The sequence below is a fragment of the Electrophorus electricus genome, chromosome 6 (genome assembly GCF_041902795.1).
Source record: "Electrophorus electricus isolate QZ-2024a chromosome 6, ASM4190279v1, whole genome shotgun sequence".
NCBI lineage: Eukaryota > Metazoa > Chordata > Actinopteri > Gymnotiformes > Gymnotidae > Electrophorus > Electrophorus electricus.
In genome coordinates this window covers 6345574-6369384 of record NC_137502.1, presented here as the reverse complement: position 1 = coordinate 6369384, position 23811 = coordinate 6345574, and the positions used below count along the sequence as shown (strand labels likewise).

General features: G+C 40.6%; 2 protein-coding genes across 5 annotated transcripts; both read left to right on the top strand.

Annotated features, from left to right (window-relative positions):
• The first annotated feature begins 499 nt into the window (after positions 1-499).
• pias1b (protein inhibitor of activated STAT, 1b) lies at positions 500-17073 on the top strand. 4 transcript variants are annotated; one of them, XR_014124090.1, is made up of 15 exons: positions 500-549; positions 6578-7025; positions 9230-9314; positions 9588-9635; positions 10280-10370; positions 10715-10849; positions 10968-11073; positions 11202-11275; positions 11640-11800; positions 12436-12566; positions 13021-13198; positions 13324-13463; positions 13698-13738; positions 13915-14683; positions 16553-17073. XR_014124090.1 is itself a non-coding variant. In XM_027022366.3 (14 exons), exons 1-14 carry the CDS (start codon positions 526-528, stop codon positions 14218-14220), a joined length of 1968 nt encoding a protein of 655 aa, XP_026878167.2. In that variant the 5' UTR covers positions 500-525; the 3' UTR covers positions 14221-16105. The 4 variants fall into 4 exon arrangements, 2 of the variants coding, with proteins under 2 accessions (XP_026878167.2, XP_081571766.1); XR_004775893.2 differs by lacking the exon at positions 16553-17073 and adding an exon at positions 14791-16105; XM_027022366.3 differs by lacking the exon at positions 16553-17073 and having other exon boundaries at positions 13915-16105.
• A 1230-nt stretch (positions 17074-18303) lies between these two features.
• On the top strand, positions 18304-23723 carry morf4l1 (mortality factor 4 like 1). The gene is made up of 12 exons (XM_027022350.3): positions 18304-18437; positions 19660-19706; positions 20027-20094; positions 20193-20279; positions 20557-20637; positions 20766-20791; positions 20968-21056; positions 21236-21337; positions 21548-21636; positions 21993-22165; positions 22605-22689; positions 23327-23723. The coding sequence occupies exons 1-12, from the start codon at positions 18398-18400 to the stop codon at positions 23406-23408; spliced, it is 969 nt and encodes a 322-aa protein (XP_026878151.1). The 5' UTR covers positions 18304-18397; the 3' UTR covers positions 23409-23723.
• The last annotated feature ends 88 nt before the right edge of the window (positions 23724-23811 follow it).

Below are 23811 nucleotides of genomic sequence, written 5' to 3'. Positions count from 1 at the left end.
AATGAATAAATTATAATGCCTAGACCCTTAACTATCAGCTTTCAAAGCTAACATGTGGTGCACATATTACTATGGAATCTCATAGAAAATCAAACATTAACATTAGCTACATGTCCATTCATTAATTTACCTGAATGTTGTACAAATAGTATCCTAACCTACAGTCATTAATAGTTTTGTGAGGAAGATAATACTGCAGCTGTACTATTCAGTCATGTTTGTTATAGCCTACGTCTCGTGATGCTATTATTTTAAAAAATGTAGGCTAGAATTGATTATAAACTCTCCAATAAAATAATTAACAAATAAATAACAAAGAAGAAGAACGACAGATGCTTTTCTCTTATTTTGTCTGAACCTCTGCTATGCCTACTATAACGACGTCTTGTGTGTGCACGGTCCTATCCAAAACCCGGCGGACATTAAAATACCACGCGCTAATTTTGAATCCGCCTGAGAAACGTTATTAGAGTTACGTCCCTTTCACGTGCCGCGGGCCGATCGCGCCTGCGCCACAGAAACAAGATGGCGGAGAGTGCGGAATTGAAGGTAAAGCGTAGCCAGAAAATGACTATTGATACCGTTTCTAATTTGAATATTTTCGATTGGTTTATGTGGCGTGTGGTGTGTTTTCTTTACATGTGGCGACGTGCCGAATGTGCCTTAAATGGGATGGCTATGGTGCTAGGTTTGTTTCAGCGTCGATGAACATTGTTATTGTTGTGATGTTAAGACTTGGTTGTGTGAACTCGGTAGCTATCTAGCTAGGTGGCTAGTGGGCTAACGTAGTCGATATCTATCTATCTATCTATATCTATATCTATCTATCTATCTGGCTAGTACGCTAACCAGCTAGCGTACGTAGTTAGTATTGTAGATATCTATCTAAGATAGATGGCTAGTAGGCTAACCAGCTAGCTAACGTACTTAGTCTTTTAGATATCGATCTAAGATAGCTAGCGAAATAGCTTTCTCTCCGGTTTACATTAGCTAGCTTGGCTGGTATACTAGTTGTTTGAATCATTTGAAACCCATCATTTCTTTTGGTACGTTGGTAGATATGTGTTTGTCGTGAGTTGTGTTGGTTACAGCTACATTCAATGACATTTACATTTACACACTCACAAATGATATTGTTGAATCATACGTGGTGTCGAGCGCCAGACTGTAGCTGGCTAGCTTGATGCGCTCGCTCGTAAGCTTCGCGTAGGCTGTTCTCTTCATCTTGCCAGCCGGCTCTGTGGCTTTGCGTCGCATATTAACACGCGTCTAGAGGATTGACAGGCTGTGATAAAACTAGCTTTGCGGCTAAAATTCAATTGATGCAAGGAATCGATGTCTTTGGTTTGGCCGTGACTGAATGAAACGGACCGATGCTACATTATTATTGCCGGAAATTATGGGTTGCCATGACCGAGCTGCTACTGAAGTAGTTATCGCTAGCTCACGTAGCTACGTTAGCCAGCTAGCTTGTCGACAAAGTAGTATCTAGATATGCGAGTGCTGGCAAAGCAAAGGACAGTATGTGGCTACAGTGTTTAAAAGTTTTCTATCAACAAGTCTTTGCTGAGATTAATGAAGTGGAAAGCATTTTGCGTTCACGCGAGATGTGCCCTAAGCGGTTTAATGACCTCTTAAGATTATTCCGTTTTGGATGATAAATATATCACATCGCCGACTCATGTTTTGCTAGATATTGTGTCTACTCGAATAGATCCACTGGGACAAAAATGTTCATTATCGGGATAAATAAATGTTTTGCTCACATACTCAGGTGGAGTTAGTGTAGATTGTAAAGACTAGGCCAATGCGTATTTTTTTTCAGTCACTGTCTCGTTGTTTTCTTCGTTTACTTCTATAATGAATTAGCAGGCTCATCACCATCATGAACGCTAAATGGGAACATGCACCAAAGATGATGAACTTACTTTAATTGAAAAACCCACGTTGCACACTAGTAACAGTTAAGTTTGTGCTCCAGGCTTTAGGAGCTTTACTTGCACTTTGTTCTAAATGCAGTGATATTCTGAAAATTTTCATTTTTAAATTCATTTGAAAGAGCTTTGGGGCGAGGTCTCTGTATGCAAAGATGTTTGCTTAGTTGAAACATTTGGTTATCCAAAATATGCATGTTGATATGGTTGTATATAGACTTTGATTTAATGTTACGTTTATTGTTTTATGTGCGCTGGTGATAAATCCTGATTATCTTATGGCCTTATGTGCTATCATATAATGTAGTGCAATGCCAACGAACAGTGGTTTGGAATACATTAAAATGTGCCAAGAATGTTAGATATATTCTATCACACTCATTCATGTAAAATATGTTCAGTAATATTTATAACTGTTTACAATATTTTTTCATTGGCTGTTATTGATAGTTACACTGATGTGAGTAAAACTAAGGACACATACTAGTGAGTAGTAACCTTTTGGAGACACTGAACCAATAACAACAAAAAAGAATCAGAATTCAATTTTTTCAAACCATATTTGCTCGTTAAATCCCTATACAGTGGTTTCCTTTCACAAATATTTAAGATTTGTGTGGTTGACTATGTTCTGGGAGTAGCCAGTTTTGTTTATCATTCTTTATTTTTTTAGTTATTGTCATTTATGGTTGTCACAGTACTGCCCATTGTAGTACCAATATTACAAAAGGTTGCAATATACAACTGTTAAACCTTAGCATTTGCTGATTTCTTTGAGTATCCTGACCACTCTGTGTTCTGTGGGTGTGTTTGATAAATCATAGCACTCATGCAGTCCTGCAGATGTAAATAATATTCAGCAAAAATAATGCAGGCGAATCTAAGAATTCTTTTTTTTTTCTTCCCATAGTTCCCCCAGTATAACTTCAGTCTTTGTAAGCAAAAAGGTTAACTGGTACAGAGTGACTGTCATTTGCAAATTGCAGCCATTATGAGTTTTAAATGCTGTTTAAACAGTATTCTGCTTTTTGTACTTTAAATTCTTGTATTGTATGTTGAGCACAAATTGAGTAACACGGCTATATATTGAGAAGCAATGTGATGGGTAGACATGATGGGGGGGGGGGTATAGTAAAAATATGAGGTTAGGTGTTAAGAACCCACATGATCCAACTAAATTAGTGTTTCAGCATGTCTCATCTCACCATGGCTGTACTGCTCTAGATAAGGATCTTAAAGAACTGGAAACATTTGGCTTTCTGCAAAAACCCAAAGTACAAGTAGTGTTGGCAGATGTATCAATACGTATTGATGCTGAACATTTTGAAATGATACAATAATCGTATCCCGCAGTATCAGTACTAATATCAAATGCACTTTCTTATTTGTGGTCTTTTGACCAACACATAACGCACGGAGACAGTCATGGTCTCCCCAGTGGTGTAGTTTATGATAAAATGGCGGCTGCAGCGAGTTTGCAGCCTTTGCCACCAGTCTTGGTCGACAAAGAAAACATTAATGATTGCTCCCATTTTAAGTATCACTGAAACATTTAACAAGTTTCCTGATTTTAAACTATTGTCCTGATTAATGTTTATTATCCTATTATTGAATGTCTATCCTATTATCCCATTAAGAGCCATAAGTGTTAACAACAGCTAAGCTAACATGGGTACCTTAAAGCATCCAATAAAGGCTTCAGCACTATAGTGGCGCTTGAAGCTATGCACTCATGGCCAAACATGTAGAGAGGATTCCAGAAAGCAGCATTTGCAAAATCCCACTTTATTGTTTTAGATTTAATAAAGTTATACACCATTTCTGGTCATTTTCATTTCCACTTTCACTTCCATAGAATCAAGTAGGTTATTTTCAGGAGTCAATCAGAATATATCTGATGCATGAAACACATCCATCTACTGCTTGTTTTCACATTAAAAACATTTTTGGACAATCAACAAAAATGAAACAAATACGTTAATGTACATACACTCTCGCTGTTGCTTATTACAAAGTAATGACAACATTTCAACTTTACTGTGTGAATGTGCAAATATTTACTGTTTTTTATATTGGGATTACATTTAATTGTGTTTGCTTATTGTAGGCATTTTTGCTTTTTTTTTGGTAACCTGAATGATGTATTGATGTTGAAAGTGTCTCGAATTATCATGACAACACTAGTGCAAGACCATGGAAGACTGCTAACGTGTCCTTTCAAATCACAGGGTTTTTTTTATCGCATCAACCAAGGCATTCCAGATAAGTGTTTTAACTGTGCCTGTTTTTATTGACTCATGGCATTCATCGATACTATCTTTGTTACTTCAAGGGTTTCAGTGTTTTCACTCGTTTTTTATAATTATATATTGTAAGGCATAGGTATGCATTCACAGTCACAGTGGTATTGCCTAGTGTTTTGTTGTGAGGCCCCAGAGTGCATCATACTAGTTTCAGTTCTTGTAGAGAAGTTCACTTGAGGCAAATGACATGGTTTTTGAGAGGGTGCTTCCTCCTACGTGTTTCTTAGTTTGCTGTGTCACGGTGCTGATTCATAATACCCACACAAAATGAAACCAAATGAGGTTTTTAATTCAGCTGCTAAAATGAGATCTGAATGTGTAAGGCTTGGAACAGCCTGTAAATAGTTTGATAGGTAGACCTTTGTTGTGCTCTGTATAATGTCATTTGAACTTTGTTCCAGATGCTACCTTTAGCCGGCTGTGCTACATTCGAAGCAGTTGGCCTAACTTCTCAGCTCTTTTCCTCTGAACCTCTCCTTGAGCTTTTCTAAACATGCTGGCCAATAGAACACAATCTTGTATTATCTACCTTTGATCTTTTTGAAGTGCAGCTGTGGAATTTCTGAGCACTCCTCCTTAAAGTCCTGGGCTTCTGCCTGTCCTCTAAGAACAGCTGCCAAATATCTCTTCTGTGACTCGATCCAAAGTTGTTTGGTTTTTTTTTTGAGATAATTTGGACAATGCAAGAATATTATTGTCAATATTCCTACGCCAGAATGTTTTAGTTTACTGGCTACTGCCTTTAGTTTGCTGGCTGCGTTACTGGCTATGTTTCCAGAGACGCTTTCTTGAAGTTATTCTGATTGAACTGTTTATATACCCTGTGTACCCTAAACAGAGCAATCTGTTTATAATGTATTCATATACAAAATATGCAATTGAAACAACGTCTGTACATGTAAGATGCTGCATTTATTGTCAGAATTACAGTAGCTTCTATTGGTAGCCGACTGATGATCTTTCTAAGAAATGCCATATGTAAGTTGCTCTGGATAAGTGCATCATAAAATGCCAAAAATGTAAATGTCTGCTTTGGCACTGAGGAATCCATGGTAGCGATTCTGCATTTTTGATTAGGACTATAATAAACTCCTTTTGTTAATGTTTTTTGTTTAGAAAGAGACAAGATGGAGACTGCTTCTTGTCCTCCATGTCTCATGGCAGCTGGAGACCAGTGGACTGCTACAGTCCCTCCTGTTTCCTACAAATTTTCTTGGGGAGTTGGTTTGTGTCACTGCCAATAGAGGAAGATGGTCCATGTTCTTTCTCTCCTGTCTCAGATGCACTAGGGCTGTAAGTTTGGGGGAATTGATCAAGATTCATAAAATGAGTACTTTAGTCTGTTTATATGAATTTTCCAGTTGGCACTTGGCAATGAACTGGTGAGAAGTCTGTTTGTAGAGATGGACAAATAGAAGCTACTGTGACCTGCTGTTCTTTTTGTTTTCTCTGGATCTGAGCTTCACTGCTTTTGTTATGAAGGCTCGCTGGTTCGAGCTTGGGCTCAACCCCCCCCCTCCTGCGCCTATCTACCCCTCTCTAGCCACAGTTTTAATAGAAACCAAATGTTGTGTATCCTACTGTTTAGTTTTACAACATTCAAGAATTGTGAGAGAATTGGTCATTTTGGTTACATCTCAAACGGATTAAGGCTGAGCGTGGGTCCGTTCCTAACTATCGCCCATTACATCTGTATCTTCATTGACACTGGAACTAATCGGTGGTATTGGGTCTTCCTTCTTTCACAGGGAGTTAGTTGATTCTACTCATAAGGAAACATGTCTCACCCTTAGGAAAGAAGCCTTTTCTCTAATTTTCTTTAGTTTGGTGCTTGTGATAAAAGGGAAATGATCCTATTGTTGCCGACTCCTACATCCAGTATTTATTAGTGTGACACAAGATAATTGTGGTCCCAGTCATCTCAGTTTCAGGCATGTAATGTGACTGAAGCTTGGAGGGTTTGAGTTGGTTTACATTGTCTAGTACACACAGCTTACAGAGCATAGTTGTGTTTACATAGTCTTTCTGCTAAATGTTGTGAATATGACCAGGATGGATGTGTACTGCATTAAATGCTAGTTATTAGGATTAAGCTGTTTTTGTTTGAGGTTACTATGGGTTTGATGCATATTTTAACAACTAGAAATGTATGAACCTTATTGTAATATAATATGAATCTTGCAGTGCTTGTTCAAATTTTGGCATATGGCTTTTGGAACATCACAAGTGTCTCCTTCGCTTCACTCTGATCTTGGTCATCTGTGTTTTATCTCGTCTCTAGCATCAGCGTGCAGCAACAATAAGGTTTGTTCCCTTTCTCTGTCTCTTTGGGCAAAACAGCAAATGGTGATGAGCCTGCGTGTTTCGGAGCTGCAGGTACTTCTGGGATACGCAGGCCGTAACAAGCACGGGAGAAAGCACGAACTCTTGACCAAAGCTCTCCACCTGTTGAAGGCCGGCTGCAGCCCTGCTGTGCAGATGAAGATCAAGGAGCTGTACCGGCGCCGCTTCCCCACAAAGATGGTGTCTCCTGCAGACCTGTCGCTGCCCGGGGTCCACTCCACCACAGGCGCCGGGCCCGGGGGCTTGCCGACCAGCCTAACCCAGCTAGGTTTCGACAGCCACGGGGCCCCCTCACCCATGCTGCCCGTGTCTCTCCTGGGGCCGAAGCACGAGCTGGGCCTTCCGCACCTTCCTTCTGCCCTCCACCCCGTCCACCCAGACGTCAAGCTCCAGAGGCTCCCGTTCTATGACGTGCTGGACGAGTTGATCAAGCCCACCAGCCTGGGTGAGTGACACTCTTACTGCGGCTCCCTCGTCCCACTTGGTGTCACAGGCTTCAAGGTGCCTCCAAGTGATTTACAGCTTATCAGACTGGACTGGGGCCAATGCTCCTGGGGCTATATATAGCTGGGGTATTAAATATAAAGGGCTAAGGTCAGTGGAAAGGATGAGTTAGACATAGTTTCTACTTGGTTCATGTGTTTTGGTAACCGATGGGCAAAAACACAACAAAATGGAAAATGGACTTAATGAAATGCAAGATAAATGGCAACTTGATCTCTGTGCAGCTTTGCCCAACTATAGCTGCTAATATGAGAGATATTAAGGAGCGGAATTGTAGAACTCAGTGTTTCAGTCCCTCTGGGTCTTTGTGTGGGTTAAATTCAACCCCACGGTCACCATCTCTGTGAGCAAGCTGGTTCCCACTACTGACAGCACACTAGCTAAACACAACAAACAGAAGCTATTTTCAGATAAAAAAAAATACTCATTACAAATTAATCATGGAACAAATTGTTTGATATTCCTTTAAAAAATTATATAAGCATATACACACACTATATTACAGATTACACATCACTGGCAAAACTGCTGAAATATTACCGTAATTGTATAATTTATTATAGCATTATTACACATATTACAGTATTAGTATAAGCATTACAAGCTCTCTATAACTATAATTGAACGATTCTTAAATAAATAAAAATAAGAAATAAAATAAAATAAAGCATGCAGGAATCTTCCTCTACTACTACTTTGATGTGAGGTGGTATGATTTTGTGTCTCCAGGCAAGTTTTATAAATTAAGTTTTTCTCATTGTGACCTTAACATAATACTGTGATCCATACTACAGCATAATACTTGGAGATGGGAATAGAATGACACACATAACTACTGGACCTTTGTGTGTTGTGTGTGTGTGTGTGTGTGTGTGTGTGTGTGTGTGTGTGTGTGTGTGTGTGTGTGTGTGTGTGTGTGTGTGTGTGTGTGTGTGTGTGTGTGTGTGTGTGTGTGTGTGTGTGTGTGTTGTGTGTGTGTGTGTGTGTGTGTGTGTGTTGTGTGTGTGTGTGTGTGTGTGTGTGTGTGTGTGTGTGTTGTGTGTTGTGTGTGTGTGTGTGTGTTGTGTGTGGTGTGTGTGTGTATAAGCAGTTATATATAAATATAATGTTTTTAACCTCATAAGCTAGTCTACATATACCTAAACATTTAACCATGTCAGTGATGAAGATAATCATATGTTGTATCTTAAATTATTTACCAGTATGAGGAACCAGTATGTTATGTTTACTTGTAAAACCACACATTCGCCATCTGGTAATGGACTCAAAAAGTGTTGTGGGTTATCAGGCCATAAATTACCTTCCACACAGTGAGTACCTTCTCCCTCTGCACAGGGCTAGACAAAGCTCTCCTGATACTCTAACGCTAAAGAGCAATATCACGCTGTTATTTATTTGAATTATTACCATGTCATTTAGAAATTATAATAGACACACTTGTTCATCTCTCTCTGGCTTAGTAGAAGAGGGGAAAAGCCCTTATGCCTCCTGGTTGTGTTTGTGTCTTGTGGCTGAAGAGCACATCCTGTGTGATAAGTTGTATAACGTAATGAGCCTTTGCTTTGTGATAACAGCAAGAGCTGTTCTTTATCTCCCGCACTCTTCAAGTCCTTCCTTGCTGTAAAGAGATTGAATTGCGTAACTTGGGGGGGGGGGGGGTGGTATTTTTGGATCTGTTGCAGTTTGGCTGTGAACATGAGCACAGAAGCCTTTATTGAAGAGTGGTATACCACAGGAGGGGGAACAGTGCTTATCCTTTTCATAAGAAGCGTATCGGTTCTGGATACCTTGTTTTCTGTTGTATGGAGTGTTTAGTATTCACTCTATACATTTTTAAAAAAAATAAGTCCATGTATCACAGTGACAACCTGTGTTTGGATTTGCCTTTTGTTGTTTCTGGTGCTTCAAATTTCTTAATAGTAGGAAGTTTTGTAAGTGCTTAGGATTTAATTTCATTAGCCGTGAAAAACAACAACCTTTCTTACACAACCGTGACTTCCTGACAACAGTTATAAAGCATAGTCAACCCCCTTCCCCCTGCTTACCACTATTAAGGTTTATCTTTGCCTGCTTTCATCTGTAGATGTCAACCAACTGTTTGATTATCGTGCTTTATCTTCCTGTCTCCCCTCCTCTGTTTTTCAGCCTCAGACAACAATCAGAGGTTTCAGGAAACATGTTTTGCATTTGCATTGACGCCTCAACAAGTCCAGCAGATCAGCAGCTCAATGTAAGTGTCAGGGAGGGTTGGTGACTTGCATGGCAAACCTGAATGCTGTGATCCAAATTACTTTTAAAATATGCTGGGACCGCTTTCAAATAGTTGGGTCTTGCTTTAACTGACTTGTAGTTACTTGGTACTGTTGCTTGGCAGTGCAAGAACTAGCAATAACTGTTGATCTCTCCTACAAAGCCTTGGTGTCTTGCACACTTCCAAGCTGTTCTACAGAATGCTTGGTATGCTACTTCTCACTCGCCTTTTCACCCCCCTCTGTTTTTATAGGGACATTTCTGGGACCAAATGTGACTTCTCAGTACAAGTTCAGCTAAGGTATGTGCACAGAGCACAGTACAAGTCCCCAAAAGAAAAACAAATTAATTAAACAAGAAATGATTATGAAGATTATCTCATGATTTACATCATAGCATGATGAAATTGATAAAGGAATAGGGCGCAGAATACTTGTTTTAAACGTGTCTTCATTTTGCATGTGTGTGGTACGTATGAACAATACGGCTGGATCATTTACAGCATTTGGTAAACGCTCATATCCAGAGCGACTTAAAAAGTGCTTTGGTATTTACTCATAGAGTGCATCCTAACCATTACAGTAGGTTAGTGTTCAAGATACCATTGAACTGGAACACTTGAAATACAGCGATCAGTGCTGATGCCTAGAAGGGCAAAACACGTATAAGCGCTGTCTCAGCCAACGATAAGTGCAATAACAAACAAAATCAAACCGTATGTGCTGGAGTTTCACATATGCAACCAGTGTAGGACTGTGCTCTTCATGAACTGTTCCTGAAGGTTTAGAGGCTTGTGAGCATGTTTGAGGACGTGCATGAGTGTGCGTGCGTGCACGTGTGCGCATGTGTGTGTTTGGGTTTTTGCTGGACAGTGAAGTCTTTTCCCACACATTCCTTAAGTGCTCCCACATCATCACCCAGGTGCTGTCTGCTTCACTCTCGCAGGTTTTGCCTATCAGAGACGAGTTGTCCTCAGGAAGACCATTTCCCACCCAACCTCTGTGTGAAAGTGAATGGGAAGCCCTGTAACCTTCCTGTGAGTCTGGGCTCAGAACACCTCTATAATAGAATGAGACCAGCTCTGTAAATAGGGACACCACTCCAGTATAGAACATTGACTTGACTTGCGGCTTATTAGTGATATACATACACTTGACGTTGTGTTGTTGTTGTATAGCTGACGTATTCATGTAGTGTTACAAACCAAAACTTATTTCTCTCAGTTCATATAATCCAGGGCATATTTCTTCTCTACAGCAGATTATTAAAAAAAGGATCATTGAAAAATGTTCGTTTGGCTTTGGTCTGTGTTTATAAGATTTAACCTCTGCTTCCTTTGCCAAACAGTTGCACTCACTGGTTTTCTCTGCCTGTCCCCAGGGCTATCTCCCTCCAACTAAAAATGGAGTTGAGCCAAAGCGACCAAGCAGACCCATCAACATTACCTCCCTGGTCCGATTATCCACAACAGTCCCCAATACTATTGTGGTATCATGGACCTCAGAAATTGGGAGGGTGAGTAATGACCCCAACAGCTTGGGTCCAGCCTGCCCACTCCACTGCTCCCCTGAGAGAAAACCCACTGATTTCCCACACCGCGCCGCGTCTCAACAGTCTTCCTCCGTTTGTTCAGAGCTACTCCATGGCGGTGTATCTCGTCCGACAGCAGTCATCTTCAGTGCTGCTGCAGAGACTTCGGTCGAAAGGCATCAGGAACCCAGACCACTCCAGAGCACTCAGTGGGTTTTATAGAGGACGCAACGGACCGAATGACGCGTGGCGAAAGCATTCACATTAGTATCTGGCTTTTGTACACGTACTTGAATTTTTATTTTTTTGATTCTTGACATTTTTAAAATCTCAACAGTCAAAGAGAAGCTGACGGCTGACCCCGACAGTGAGATTGCCACTACTAGTCTGAGAGTGTCTCTGCTCTGCCCGGTACGCAAGCCCTTTCCTAGGAAGTGTCTTTCAGCATGATTCTCTGCAGATGGTAGCCTTTTAAATCTGGTAAAATAGCAACCGAATAACATGTCCCTTTGTAGAATAGCACATCCCTAGCACAGCAGTCACATGTTTGTTCACTGTTGTCTGAGATAACTGTTGCTAGCCTAACCTCGATTCCTCTTACATTGGCCCCCCGCGGCTGGACCAGACACACTTTGACAGCACACTGTTCCATGCTCATGTGGTTGTGCTGTAGTTCTCTGTAACGCAATGTAGAACATTTCCTAAACATTAGGAAGCAAGTAGGAAATGATTAATGAGTATTCTGAGTATTGAGTTGATTGTGTGTAAATGGCAGCTGGGGAAGATGCGGCTGATGATTCCCTGTCGAGCACTGACCTGCTCGCATCTGCAGTGCTTTGATGCTACGCTCTATATCCAAATGAATGAGAAAAAGCCCACATGGGTGTGTCCGGTCTGCGACAAGAAGGCCCCGTACGAGCACCTCATCATTGACGGGTCAGTGCCCCATCACCTCACACCATCTCCAAAGAAGGCACTTCAGACAAACTTTTAAAGGTCTTACTATGGGGGTTGTCACTCTTTATTGGGCACCAGAGACAAAGAGAACTTAACCAATCGGTCACTAAAAGACACACATGATGCTGCATTTACGTTTCTGCCTAGTTACAAATGGGTGTTATGCTGCTTCCTTTATGCTTGCTTGTTATCTCTGTTCCAACGCAGCGCAGTACAGGTCAGGAAGACCATACCAGGGTGTACTCCCTTGCAAAGGCTGGAACAGAGGCCCTCTTACACACACACAGCCAGAGCATGAACTTTTCATAAAGCTCAATTATGAACTCAGTGTAGTACACAAGTAAAATTAATATAGAAAAGAAAGTATCAGTATCACTCTTCTCACTTCTAAGTAGTGGACATTCATAACCAGTGCCTTTTTAAGAAAGCATGTGTACTATGTGTTTACTTAATTTATTTGCCCTTTGTTAACGTGTATGCATAGTTTTTCTGTAACTCTAGAAACTAATTCTAGAAAACCTACTGAGTGAACATGTTTCTGTAACTCTAGAAATGTACTGAGTGAAGAAGAGTTGTGGAGATCTTGAGAGGGCTGGTTGTACTGCTGTGTACAGGTTGTTCATGGAGATTCTGAACAGTTGTGTAGACTGTGATGAGATCCAGTTTAAGGAGGATGGCAGCTGGGCTCCTATGAGATCCAAAAAGGTGGTGCAGGAGGTGTCTGCTTCATCTAACGGCCTAGATGGTACACACTGCAAACGCTCACTTTCCTGCCCTCTAGAGGACTGAACAAGAATTGCCTGAGATTGGGAAGCACTATACAATTTCGTTGAACAAATATATTTGTTCAATGTAAATATTTGCGTTGTTTATCATTTGAGTTTAAAGCAAATCCTGGTTATATTCCAAGACTGAAGAGCTTAAAGTAGTTTAAAAAAATAGAATAGAATTTTTTTTTAAATCATCATCTCTGGCAAAACCAAAAGTAAAGCTCCCTGGGCAAGTACACCAAGACAAAATAAAATGTAAACAAATCAGTCGTCAAGATGTAATCCAAAGCGAGATTCAACTATTAAAAAAGCACGCACGCATGGCTTTCTTTTCTGGAGACAGATTTCAACTTTGTGTAGTGATTGAGCTACAGTGACATTTAAAGTATTCCAACTCTTAGGAGTTCCTTTTTGTTGGTCTGTTTTTAGGTTCATGTCGGCCAATGGTGTCTGAACACAGAAACGTTTCATCGCATAACAACAGTAAAAAGGTGGAAGTTATTGACCTGACACTGGACAGCTCCTCGGATGATGATAACGATGAGGAACCTCCCCCAAAACGAGCTTGCCCATCTCTATCACCCACTTCACCTCCCATCAACAAAGGGTCGGTCTTGGTCACTGTGCACGCACCGCTAATCACCGGTTTTGAGCAGCTGCTAGGCTTGCGTTATGATCTTGTCTCTAATCCCGTCCCTCCTCCGTATTGTACCCATGTGTGTACACAAGCAGGGTTTTGAACCTTCATCATCAGGCGTCCCCGGTGACACGAGCTCCTAGCATGCCACCAGTGGAGACAAACTACATCCCCCCTCCCCCTCCTCTCATCCAGGACTACCGCCACTATTACCACACACCCAGTGACCTGTCAGGTACGAGGCCAAACTGTCTGCTGGTCGGGGGGGGTGCTTAAGAGGGACTGTGGGACCTGTTCACAGAACCGCAACAATAACTGCTGGGTGAACTACTGTATTAACTACTGCACTGCGTAGCCTCTTTATTCACTCCAAAGCACTTGCTGTGGTGAAGATGAGAAACTTGGGCATCTTTTCTGGTATTTTTAATATCTACTTCTATTCTTATTTTGTTTCATTTTTGTCCCACAGATCTAAATTTCTTTTCATTTTTACAAGGGGAAAATCATCCGGTAAGCTTTTAACCTAGGTCTTGCTTTTTTTTATGGGTAAACTGGCAATTGAAAGAAGTGCTCTGCATGGGTGTTTAGTGTCATTCTCAGCTCCTGCTCTTCTAAAATGTCAAATGTAGTGAGTGTGCACCGCTGCACACGGCTCAGCTGTCCTCTCTCTGACGCTCCGCCCGCAGCATTACAACATGGTCATGGCGGCCGCGGCCGCGGCGTCCGCTTCCGCGTCGGCCTCCGAGGACCACGAGCTGCTGCTCAACCGCTTCATGCCCTACAACTCGTCCCAGCTGTACCTGGATCAGGCAGCCACCCCCGTGAGTGGCTCGCTTGCGCCGGCCAACGGCAACGGGGGCGGCAGCAATAGCCTGGTATCCTCCGGCAGCCTGCGGGACGGCCACGCCCACAGCGCTGTGTCGCGCTCCCGCTCGGACGCCGCCGCCTCCGTCATATACGGCTCCATCCCGGACGTCATCTCGCTGGACTGACTACGAGAGGGCCCCGCACCCAGAGACTGGCCCTCATCACCACCTGTGGCAGCAGCGAGGAGGGTGGAGCACTGCCAGAAGATTTGCCAATGAGTGGGGCAAAGAGGTTTGAGGAAGCAAGAAGAGAGAACAAAGACTTTTGTACAAAAAAAGATTAGAAGAAGAAAAAATGCTGTACAGAGAAGAAATATCTATTTTCAGTTTTACTTTTGTACATAAACAATAGGACGCTGCCTGCCCAGTGAGTGACTTCAGTTGATATTTTTTGTGTGGATACTGAAGATGTTTTTTCACAGCTCCGTGTGTCGTCCCTTGACTATCTTATTCTGTACCTTTTTATACTCTTTTTGCTATTTTATTTCACCTCAGAACATTTATTTCACTCCCAGTCATGGAATCAAATTCATTTTGGTCAGTTTTTTCATCTTCTCATAAGACTCTGGCCTCAGACATCCTTTGAGGGGTCAGTATGTTGTTATTTATAGACACTTTCTTGTGCAGTTAATTTATGAGGCTTTTAAGTTATGTAGTTTGTATATTGTATAAAAACATTTTCTTATGCCATTACAGGATCTAGCCATGAGGCACGCTCAGAACGGAAACAGTAGTCACCTCTTATTCCAGCTTTACACTCACTTTCATCTCCGTAATACATGCAGAAGGAACTGCAAATTATGCACAAATCTCACATCCTTTCAAATGATAAAAGTTTGAATACTAACCATGAGTAATTTGTCAATCGTTTTAAAAAAAAAATACAAAAAAATGGAAAGTGTCAGGTACTATATTGTGATGCATTTCTGAAATCAGTTGTTGACCTAAGCAGTACATTAAAAAGAACATCATGGAGCATCAACAGAATTGCGGTTGTTGCCTGGGTTTTCGAGATCAGTGACTTGTTCCATCAGATGGCTAATGTGGTCTGTCTACCTGCAGATCTGAAGAGAAGTTACGTTATTATAAGGTGAATTATTCTAATCCTCCTCGAGTGCAAGTTGGCTTTTCTCCAGGAGCCAAACAGTGGGAGGGTAAAGTTGTCTTGCTGAAGGTGGACCTTCTTGTGGCTTCCTTGTAATAAATGCTCATGACTCAGGTGAGTCCTGATCACCAACCTTGATTCCTTCTGATAGGCAGCACTTCCATTCAATTGCATCAATGGTGCCACAGGAACAGTTACAGTGATTTGTACATCTCTCTGTTTGCCTATACATTGTGTCACTGTGTCTAGTAAGTATTCAGCTAGAAAAGCCCCTGTGGTCAGAAATGTAAATGCATGCAGTAACAAAAAACCCACTTTTCGAATTCTGCAGTGTTATTTTCTTTTCATGGTTGTTATGACTGTGTTGATTCATCGTCTCTGAGTTTCTTTAAATGGATAGTTTAACATTTTTGGCAGGTGTTTTTTTTTTTTTAACTTAGGTTCTAATGAGATCATAGATACCTATAATAGATAGACATTTTGCAGAAAGATACAAATGGATAAGTAAAAGAAAAATATTTACTTGCCAATATATTTAAAATATATTTAACTATCATTTTTAGTAACCTTTGAATTTCTGTTGAACTTGCAGTCCTCTATCCCTGCCCTCCTCACACCTTTGTATAAATTTGAATTTATTTATTATCTATATATTATATTTTTACTATTTCATAATTATGCTTTACTGTCACATCTTTTTCCTTATTAATTATTTAAAGTGCTCATTACTTGCTTTGCATTGTAAGAAGCATCTTATTTCACATCATGTTTCTTGTTCTCTCATGTTGATCTTTGTCTGTGCTGTACCAGATGCTTGAGGCATTAATTCCATCTCCAGAATCTGTCATGCTGTGTCAGATTTGACTGATTTGTTGCAATTAAACACTTAAAGGATGACAAAGGCCAGCTGAGTGTGGATGTACTCTGGCTCTATTGTAATGTGACCTTCTGATAACAGATTTAAGACTTTGTGAAATTAGACCAGCTTCACCAGTTTCACTGTGGTCCAGACACTGTCTACCTTTTGACAAAAGCACGTATTTATATGCATCGTATGTGTATACATGCTGAGTCTGATTAAAATCATTATGAACCCACAGGACCATGACCTGATCTAAACCACTTCCAACATTGTTTTGGGGAAACTTTCTCAAAAATCATTCTGGTGAAATAAAAATTAAACTGAATGTATACTTGATGATATAATTGGCTTCAGCTCAGCACCCTGTAATTCATTGTAATTTAAATTGTTTTTTCAACACATTGCCAGGCACACATCGACATCCTTCAGCAAACTCTTTTAGAATGTATTTTGGGCCCCCAGTTATCACGTTTGTCTTTCTCCTTTTCCAGATAGAAAAAGAACCATGGGAACCAGCCCATTTTAGCTGTACCAGTGACACTGGTGAGCATGAGTTCTCTCTGCCTTAAAATTGAATTATTTTATGGTATATTATGAGAGGGGTCATTATATATATCAAGCCACTATTGGTTTGTACAAAATATCAAATAAATTATTTATTTGATTTGGGATACATTGTTTACCTAATGAATGTTACTTGTTTATGTAGAGAGCGGTTTAGCTGTAATAAAAAAAATTAATCTAGCTGCGTGTTTGTCTTTATCTATATTTTGTTTTCACATTTTCTTTCATTTGTTTATGGATCTAGATTAAATACCAGAAAAATATTTTATTTCCCAACATCTGTATAATTTTGTAATGGATTCCAACAAAATATCAGTTTCTATAAAGCTTCAAACAGGACCTTTTTAAATTTTTAAAGTCTATCCAGGAATAGCTCTTTGAATTACTAGACTGTTAGAAACAATTTGTAAATTCATTAATCTATTTGAGGATCAAACCAAACACACAAAATTGATCTGTGTAATGAACACATTAAACATTCAATAAAAGTAAAACATGTTATTCTGGAAGTCTTCATCGTTCTCATCTCAGCTTTCCTTCTGAACGCCACTGGGCCACTCCTCAAGGGTCAGCAATTCCGCTGACCCAGCCACCCCTCGTAAAGTCTCAGGTGTGCAGGTGTGTGCCTCTCATGTGGTGGCCTCTCTGTGGTCAAATCCTTAGCCTGCCCACCATCTTGACCAGTACAAGTGTCGTGAGGTGCCCACTCTGAGCAAGTGCGCCTCATCGGGCCATTTGTCCTCTAAAATGGGGCTGGTAGGGGGTGAGCTGGTCTCTGTTAACCACAACAGCGTGACACCCCCACACCCATTACACAACCTCATCCAGGTGCTCCTTTACCACACAGGGGCCCTTCCGCAGTGGTCCAGGACCAGGTAAGCCTCAGGCCACTTTGTAGAATAGTCCGTGGTCACAAAGAGCAGTTCCCAATGGAGATGGTGGGAAGGGGGCCCAGGTTGCTGATGGCAGCCCTCTCTATTGGTGCGCCGGAGCGGAGAGACTGAAGTGGGGCGTGACTGCTGCTGTCCCTTCTTTTACTGTGCCCTGGTCCCAGCAGTGCATATACAGTTTGGCATCTGCAGCTGCCTGCCCTGTAGAATCTCTGGCACATATGCTTCAGCGTCTTGCCTGTGTCTAAGTGGCTCAGGCCAGCCAACCCTGGCATCCTTCGGTAGTGCTGAGACAGGACATTTGAATGGAGGTTTTGAGATGGTGGATGACATAATATACCCCTCCCCTCCCCCTCCCGTGACCATAGATTAGATGTTTTTGTTAAAACAACACAAATTTATCTAAACATGGTTAATTACTTTTTTCCTTTTTTTTTTTAAAGCCGGAGTTGTAGATTAGACCTACTGAGTTCTACAGGCCTTTCAGATAACGCCTGTAGAGAATCGCAAACCTTAAAATTAATGCTTCTATTGGATTTATCTATGTAGTCTGTTTATTCAGGTGACAACACAAACTTTTGAATGAAAATTATAATACACTCTGTCCTGGATTTCGTATCAAGATTCTAAAGCAGAGCAAATGCAGATTATATATAATTACAATTACCATTTGCTAAAAATCTCTTTATCTTGAAAAGATAAATGAATCCAATTCCTTGTGTTATCTAAATACTTTTGCATGGAGGACGTCACGTGATACCGGCGCTAAAATAATGCGTCAGGAGCCAAACGTAGTGCGGCGCCTTCCCCGTATCTGAACGCAATCGGAGCTGGCGATGCCTGGATGTGATTTTCCAGCTATTTTTATTGTTTAATCTGTGAATGGCGCCTAAACAGGACCCTAAACCTAAGTTTCAAGAAGGTAAGACGTCGTTCGCGATGTGGTATCTTGGCTAGAAAAGAAAGCCTCGCGACTCCGCTCGTGCGGCGCACTGTTGTTTGCGGGTGCTGCCGCTGCTCGCGCAGGCACAATGGCGCGCGCTCAGCGGCTAGCTAGCTAGCCTCCTCACCAAGTGATGACTCGGTAGGTCTCTGGCATGCACGCTTTTACTTAAACGGTTAGAGATACAATTCTGTAAGGCTTCGTTCTTGCACATTTAATTACAACGCGTTGAAGCCATTCTAGCCTGACTGCCGCTATCTACGCATGCTGACGTTAGCATGCAAGGCTAACCGGCTAGTTTGCGAGTCAGTTTACCTGCTTTCTCGTCAGCTGTAAAATTAGACAGCATAGGTAGGAGCTGGGAGAGTTAGATCATTTGGTAATTAGATAACCTGGCTATAAGCGCAACTTTTGTTAAGGTAATTGAAACTTGCAGCTGGCCGGCTAGGTAACTTGCAATGTAATTTTATAAACCTTTAACCTAGCTCGCTTGCTAGCTCTTTATCGAAAGACAGGTGTGCAGGTTATTTCTGTTCTAATAGTCGCATGTCTTGCTAATATTAAAGCCAATTAGTTAAGTAATTCATTCAGTTAATGCTGGTATTTATTGAGTCCACTTCTATCGTCTAACAAATAAATGTGTTCTTTTTCTGAATGAGTGTTTGGTAACGTGGTTAATGGCAAGCTGCAAAAAACCTTACAAAAAGCTTTTTTCTAGGGTGCAGGACAATAAAAGGTGTTTTGGCTTGGTTGGTGGATGGCTGAATGGCAGAAACTCACTCCACAGGAGCCAATAGCCATGCATTTATCTCTTTAATAGCACTCACTGCTACAACCATCATATTAAATACAGGGAACACAAAAGAAACTAGATCACACTAGTCAAACCCCAAAGACCACTTTATTCATCCACAGGACAGCCACTCTTTTTAATCACTGTGACATCTGGATACAAACTTCAGATGTTTGTGCTAACCTGCATCTTCAGTTGTAACTCTTCAGTGGGAAAAGTGATGTCTGATGTCATCTTTGCCTGGCTGGTACTTTTGACCCAAACTTCTGGGTAAATAAAGGACCGTCGATTAGGTGTATGAGTAGGTGTATAGTCAGTATTCCTTTGAAAAAGATCCAACTGGGAGAAAGCTAAACCAAAGGCAAGAGAATCTTATGTTGCATGACTTTTTATTGTTCTTGGTTTCAGGTGAAAGAGTGCTGTGTTTTCATGGGCCATTGCTATACGAAGCTAAGGTATATGTGTGGTTTGTCAGCATTTTTGTGACAACAAGTAAAACTAAATGAAAACCCTGTGGCCTTTATGTTCCCTTGTCAGCTCTTAGAGTGCACATTTACATGAGCTATTGCATGCAATATATTTACTGTAGAAGTTCTACATTGACTTTGGTAAGAGAATTTTTAATAGGAAGTCTGTTTCGAGAGCCAAGTTGTTTAGTTGTCTGATTTAGTCTTAATTATTTTTAAAAATACGGTAATGATTATGACGAAATGAAAGAGTACATGGATGTCAGAGTTTGTGTGGAGATATTTACGTTTGTAATATGTCTTTGCAGTGTGTAAAAATCAATATCAAGGACAAGCAAGTGAAATACTTCATTCATTACAGTGGATGGAATAAAAAGTAAGTTTTCTTATTTTCCATAAGAAATACACATCACATTTTGTTTTTGATTTATTTTTTTGGTTAGAAAATGCTTTATGAATGTGTCCTGTTTCTAGCTGGGACGAATGGGTTCCTGAAAGCCGTGTGCTCAAATATGTGGACAGTAACCTACAGAAACAGAAAGAGCTTCAGAAGGCAAATCAGTGAGTTTGCTTCACTCCTGCTGAGCCAATGAGGGAACCTCGGTGTGACTTTGTTGTTGTTTATTATTATTATTATTATTATTATTTTCTTCCTAATAGCATTCATTCATCTTTGGTTTAAACTGGTATCAGACTTTATATGATGGTGTCTCACTAAAGGGTGTGTGTGTGTGTTTGTGTGTGTGTGTGTGTGTGTGTGTGTGTGTGTGTGTGTGTGTGTGTGTGTGTGTGTGTGTGTCCGCGCGCGCGTGTGTGTGCCCGCGCGCGCATGTTCTAGAGACCATTATGTTGAGGGAAGGATGAGGGGAGTCGCACCAAGCAAGAAGATAGCTGCTGTGCAGCAAAAAAACGTTGACGTGTAAGTTCTCCTTGGTTTCAAACTCCATCAAACCCACCGGGCTCGCGAGGGGTGTGTCCACAAAGTATCTCAGAATGGAAAGAGAGACAAATAACCTTTCTAATCCTTTCTTTCCTTTTACTTTTCAGGAAAGCGAAAAAGAACAAACAAAAGAGTAGGCTAACATTTTTCCTATGCATCACTGGAATATGGTGATATGTAGTTTGTTATATTTAGAGGGAATTTTATGATGATATAGGAATGTTTACTATAGAATATTCAGCATAATTTGCAGTACTGACTGACAGGAAATTAAGTGATGAATGAAGATATTGATTGCACCTTTTCTAGCACCAGGAGCTGGAGAGGGGACCAGCACAGCAGAAATGCCCCACCCCCCACGTAAGAAGAGGGCCCGAGTTGACCCAACTGTGGAGAGTGTATGTTCAGCAAAACTGTCTAGTGAAATATTCATTCATATTAAACTGCTGTTCTCACAAGCCATTTTGATATCACAGTGAAAATTTCTAGTTACTGTCATTCATCAGACTGTTTTTTTTTTGTTTGTTTTTTGTTTTTGTTTGGGTTTTTTGTTTTTGTTTTTGCCTTTTTGCTACAGGAAGAAACTTTTATCAATCGGGTAGAAGTAAAGGTGAAGATTCCGGAGGAGTTAAAACCATGGCTAGTCGATGACTGGGACCTTATCACCAGACAGAAGCAGGTGTCACTTTAAATTCAACCCAACCTGAATTCTAATCTAACTCAAATTGGAAATGCATTGCCTTTTGTGCAACCTATTTGTTCTGACAGTTTTTTTTTCCCCAAAATCATGTAGATTTTGAGTAATTTTGCTCAGGTAATTTGGGTTAAACGCTCTTGTCTGTTATCAGAAAATATTTGCTAAACATAATTACTGTTTCTCTATTAATAGCTTTTCCACCTGCCAGCAAAAAAGAATGTTGATGCTGTATTGGAGGACTATGCAAATTACAAGAAGTCAAGAGGAAACTCTGATAACAAGTATGTACATTTTAATATGGAAGTATGCACAGGGCAGACGGGAGAAAGAAGACGCCAGTGTGGTTATCAGCAGCCAGCTGGACTGGTCTTTGCCTTAGGCAGCATTAATCCTCCTTATAGTGCTGTTTAAACATGTTTTGAATGATTTGTACTGGGAAATTGGACTGTTCCCCTTAAAGAACAGACCATTTGAACAGGTTGTAGCAGGCATTGTAGCTTGAATGCTTTCTTTGTTCTTCCTGAAGAAAAAGCCATTCAAGTAACATCATGCAGTAGAACACTAGATTGTGTGTAGTTTTGGTTGAGATGTTTCCTCCTTTATGCTGAAGTACTCTCTCTGTGATGTCTTTATCTAGGGAATATGCTGTGAATGAAGTGGTTGCTGGTATTCGTGAGTACTTTAATGTAATGTTAGGCACCCAGCTCCTCTACAAGTTTGAAAGACCACAATATGCTGAGATCCTGGCAAATCATCCGGACACCTCAATGTCTCACGTCTATGGGGCACCGCACCTGCTGAGACTCTTTGGTACGAGCCATTTGTCAAGCTGTGTGTGTGTGTGATCTGTAGTCTAAAGCTTGATTTGTGGTCCCCGTGATACAACGCCACCCTGAGGCCCAGTTTATCTTAACAATGCATGTTCCTTAATGAATCTGTGCAAGTCATTTGCTTTTTTGGAGCATATTCTTTCAGAACATTAAAAATGAAACTTTCACTCTGAATCCATTTTAATTGTCTGGACACAAGTGTCTTATGGATGTAGCAGACAGGCATTTCTTTATTTTTAGATCTAAAGTGCCTTTTGTAATTATGACGTAGCTGACTGCTAAATGGAGTCCTTTAAAGACTCCTAACTATCCTGTCTGAAAATTTTCACAATGCAACAAGCAAGTGAATGTCAAGTAGAATTTTCTCCTTACAAGGGTTGGGGTCTCATGTGTCCCATATTTATGTGAATGTGTGCCAGTGAGAATTGGAGCCATGCTGGCATACACTCCTCTGGATGAGAAGAGCCTAAGCCTGCTTCTCAGCTACCTGCAAGATTTCTTGAAGTAAGTACAGGTCAATTTTTGGCATTTTGAGGATGTTAGGAAATCATGCTTAAAAGAGCTGTGCAAGGGAGTATGGACCTGTCTTTAAAATCTAATTATTGAGAGATACAGAGATGAACAAGGTTCAGACATGCAGTAAATTAATATTGCCAAGTCCTATTCGGGTTACATGGGATCCTGGGGTAATTTGTTATGCAGGTCCTCCTCTTACAATGAGAAATAAAGTATTGGCCATGTCTAAAACTTGCAGTGCAAGTTGCCTGTTTTTTTTTTTTTGTTTTTTTTTTCCTTCCCCCATCTAACTCGGTATGACGCATCTGATGCTTTTATAAATGGTAAACAGCACAGTTTATACAAGGGTTTGTGCTCACCAGCACAGTGTTCCCCTGCTCTGAACCCTGTTCTGGTTTTCTGGAAGTCATTTAAAAATGCATCTAATAGTAAAAAGAGCAAGTTTAGAGAAGGAATCAGGCTTTCAGAAATCGGGAAGGAAAAACCTCATTTTTAACTATATCTGTATGCTACTGAATGTTTTGAATAAAGCAGTCAACTTTGCTTACATTCCATTGTGTAGCGCTTTGACAAAAGGAATGAATGGTAATATAAATGCCCTAATTTTTATATGTTTCTAATATAGGTATCTTGTGAAGAATTCATGTCTATTCAACGCCTGCGACTATGAGGTTGCACCACCGGAATACCATCGCAAAGCGGTGTGAACTCAAATTCCAAGAAGATCTGTATTTTAAAATTTTGTTTATTTTAAAAGTCCTCTTTAAGGGAGACCCCAAACTCCAAAGAAGACTCTATAAACATTTGATCGACTGAAAGGTAAATTAAGACGATATGTAACAGCCCATTATACTGGTCTGGTACTAAGTCTCCGTGGAAAGCTGCTGCTCCAAACTCTATAGTGGAACATATTTTGGTTCAAATAAAATTGACAGTAACTTTGATAAAAGTGAATTATCAAGGGAATTGCTGCCAAATTTGTAGGGCTTTTTTATGTTTGTTAATAAATTGTCCTTCTCAGACATGGCTCGGTGTTTGTGGTTGCTGGCTTTTTGTTGTTTGTTTTGGTTTTGTTTGTTTTTCTTTGTTGGGACCGCTACTTTTATGTGT

Coding starts and splice junctions, on each gene's coding strand:
- pias1b (XM_027022366.3), top strand. CDS start 526: ATGGCGGAGAGTGCGGAATTGAAG. Junction 7,026..9,229: donor GATCAAGCCCACCAGCCTGG/GTGAGTGACACT, acceptor TCTGTTTTTCAG/CCTCAGACAACAATCAGAGG. Junction 9,636..10,279: donor TCAGTACAAGTTCAGCTAAG/GTATGTGCACAG, acceptor TCACTCTCGCAG/GTTTTGCCTATCAGAGACGA.
- morf4l1 (XM_027022350.3), top strand. CDS start 18,398: ATGGCGCCTAAACAGGACCCTAAACCTAAGTTTCAAGAAG. Junction 19,707..20,026: donor CATTGCTATACGAAGCTAAG/GTATATGTGTGG, acceptor ATGTCTTTGCAG/TGTGTAAAAATCAATATCAA. Junction 22,166..22,604: donor GCACCTGCTGAGACTCTTTG/GTACGAGCCATT, acceptor AATGTGTGCCAG/TGAGAATTGGAGCCATGCTG.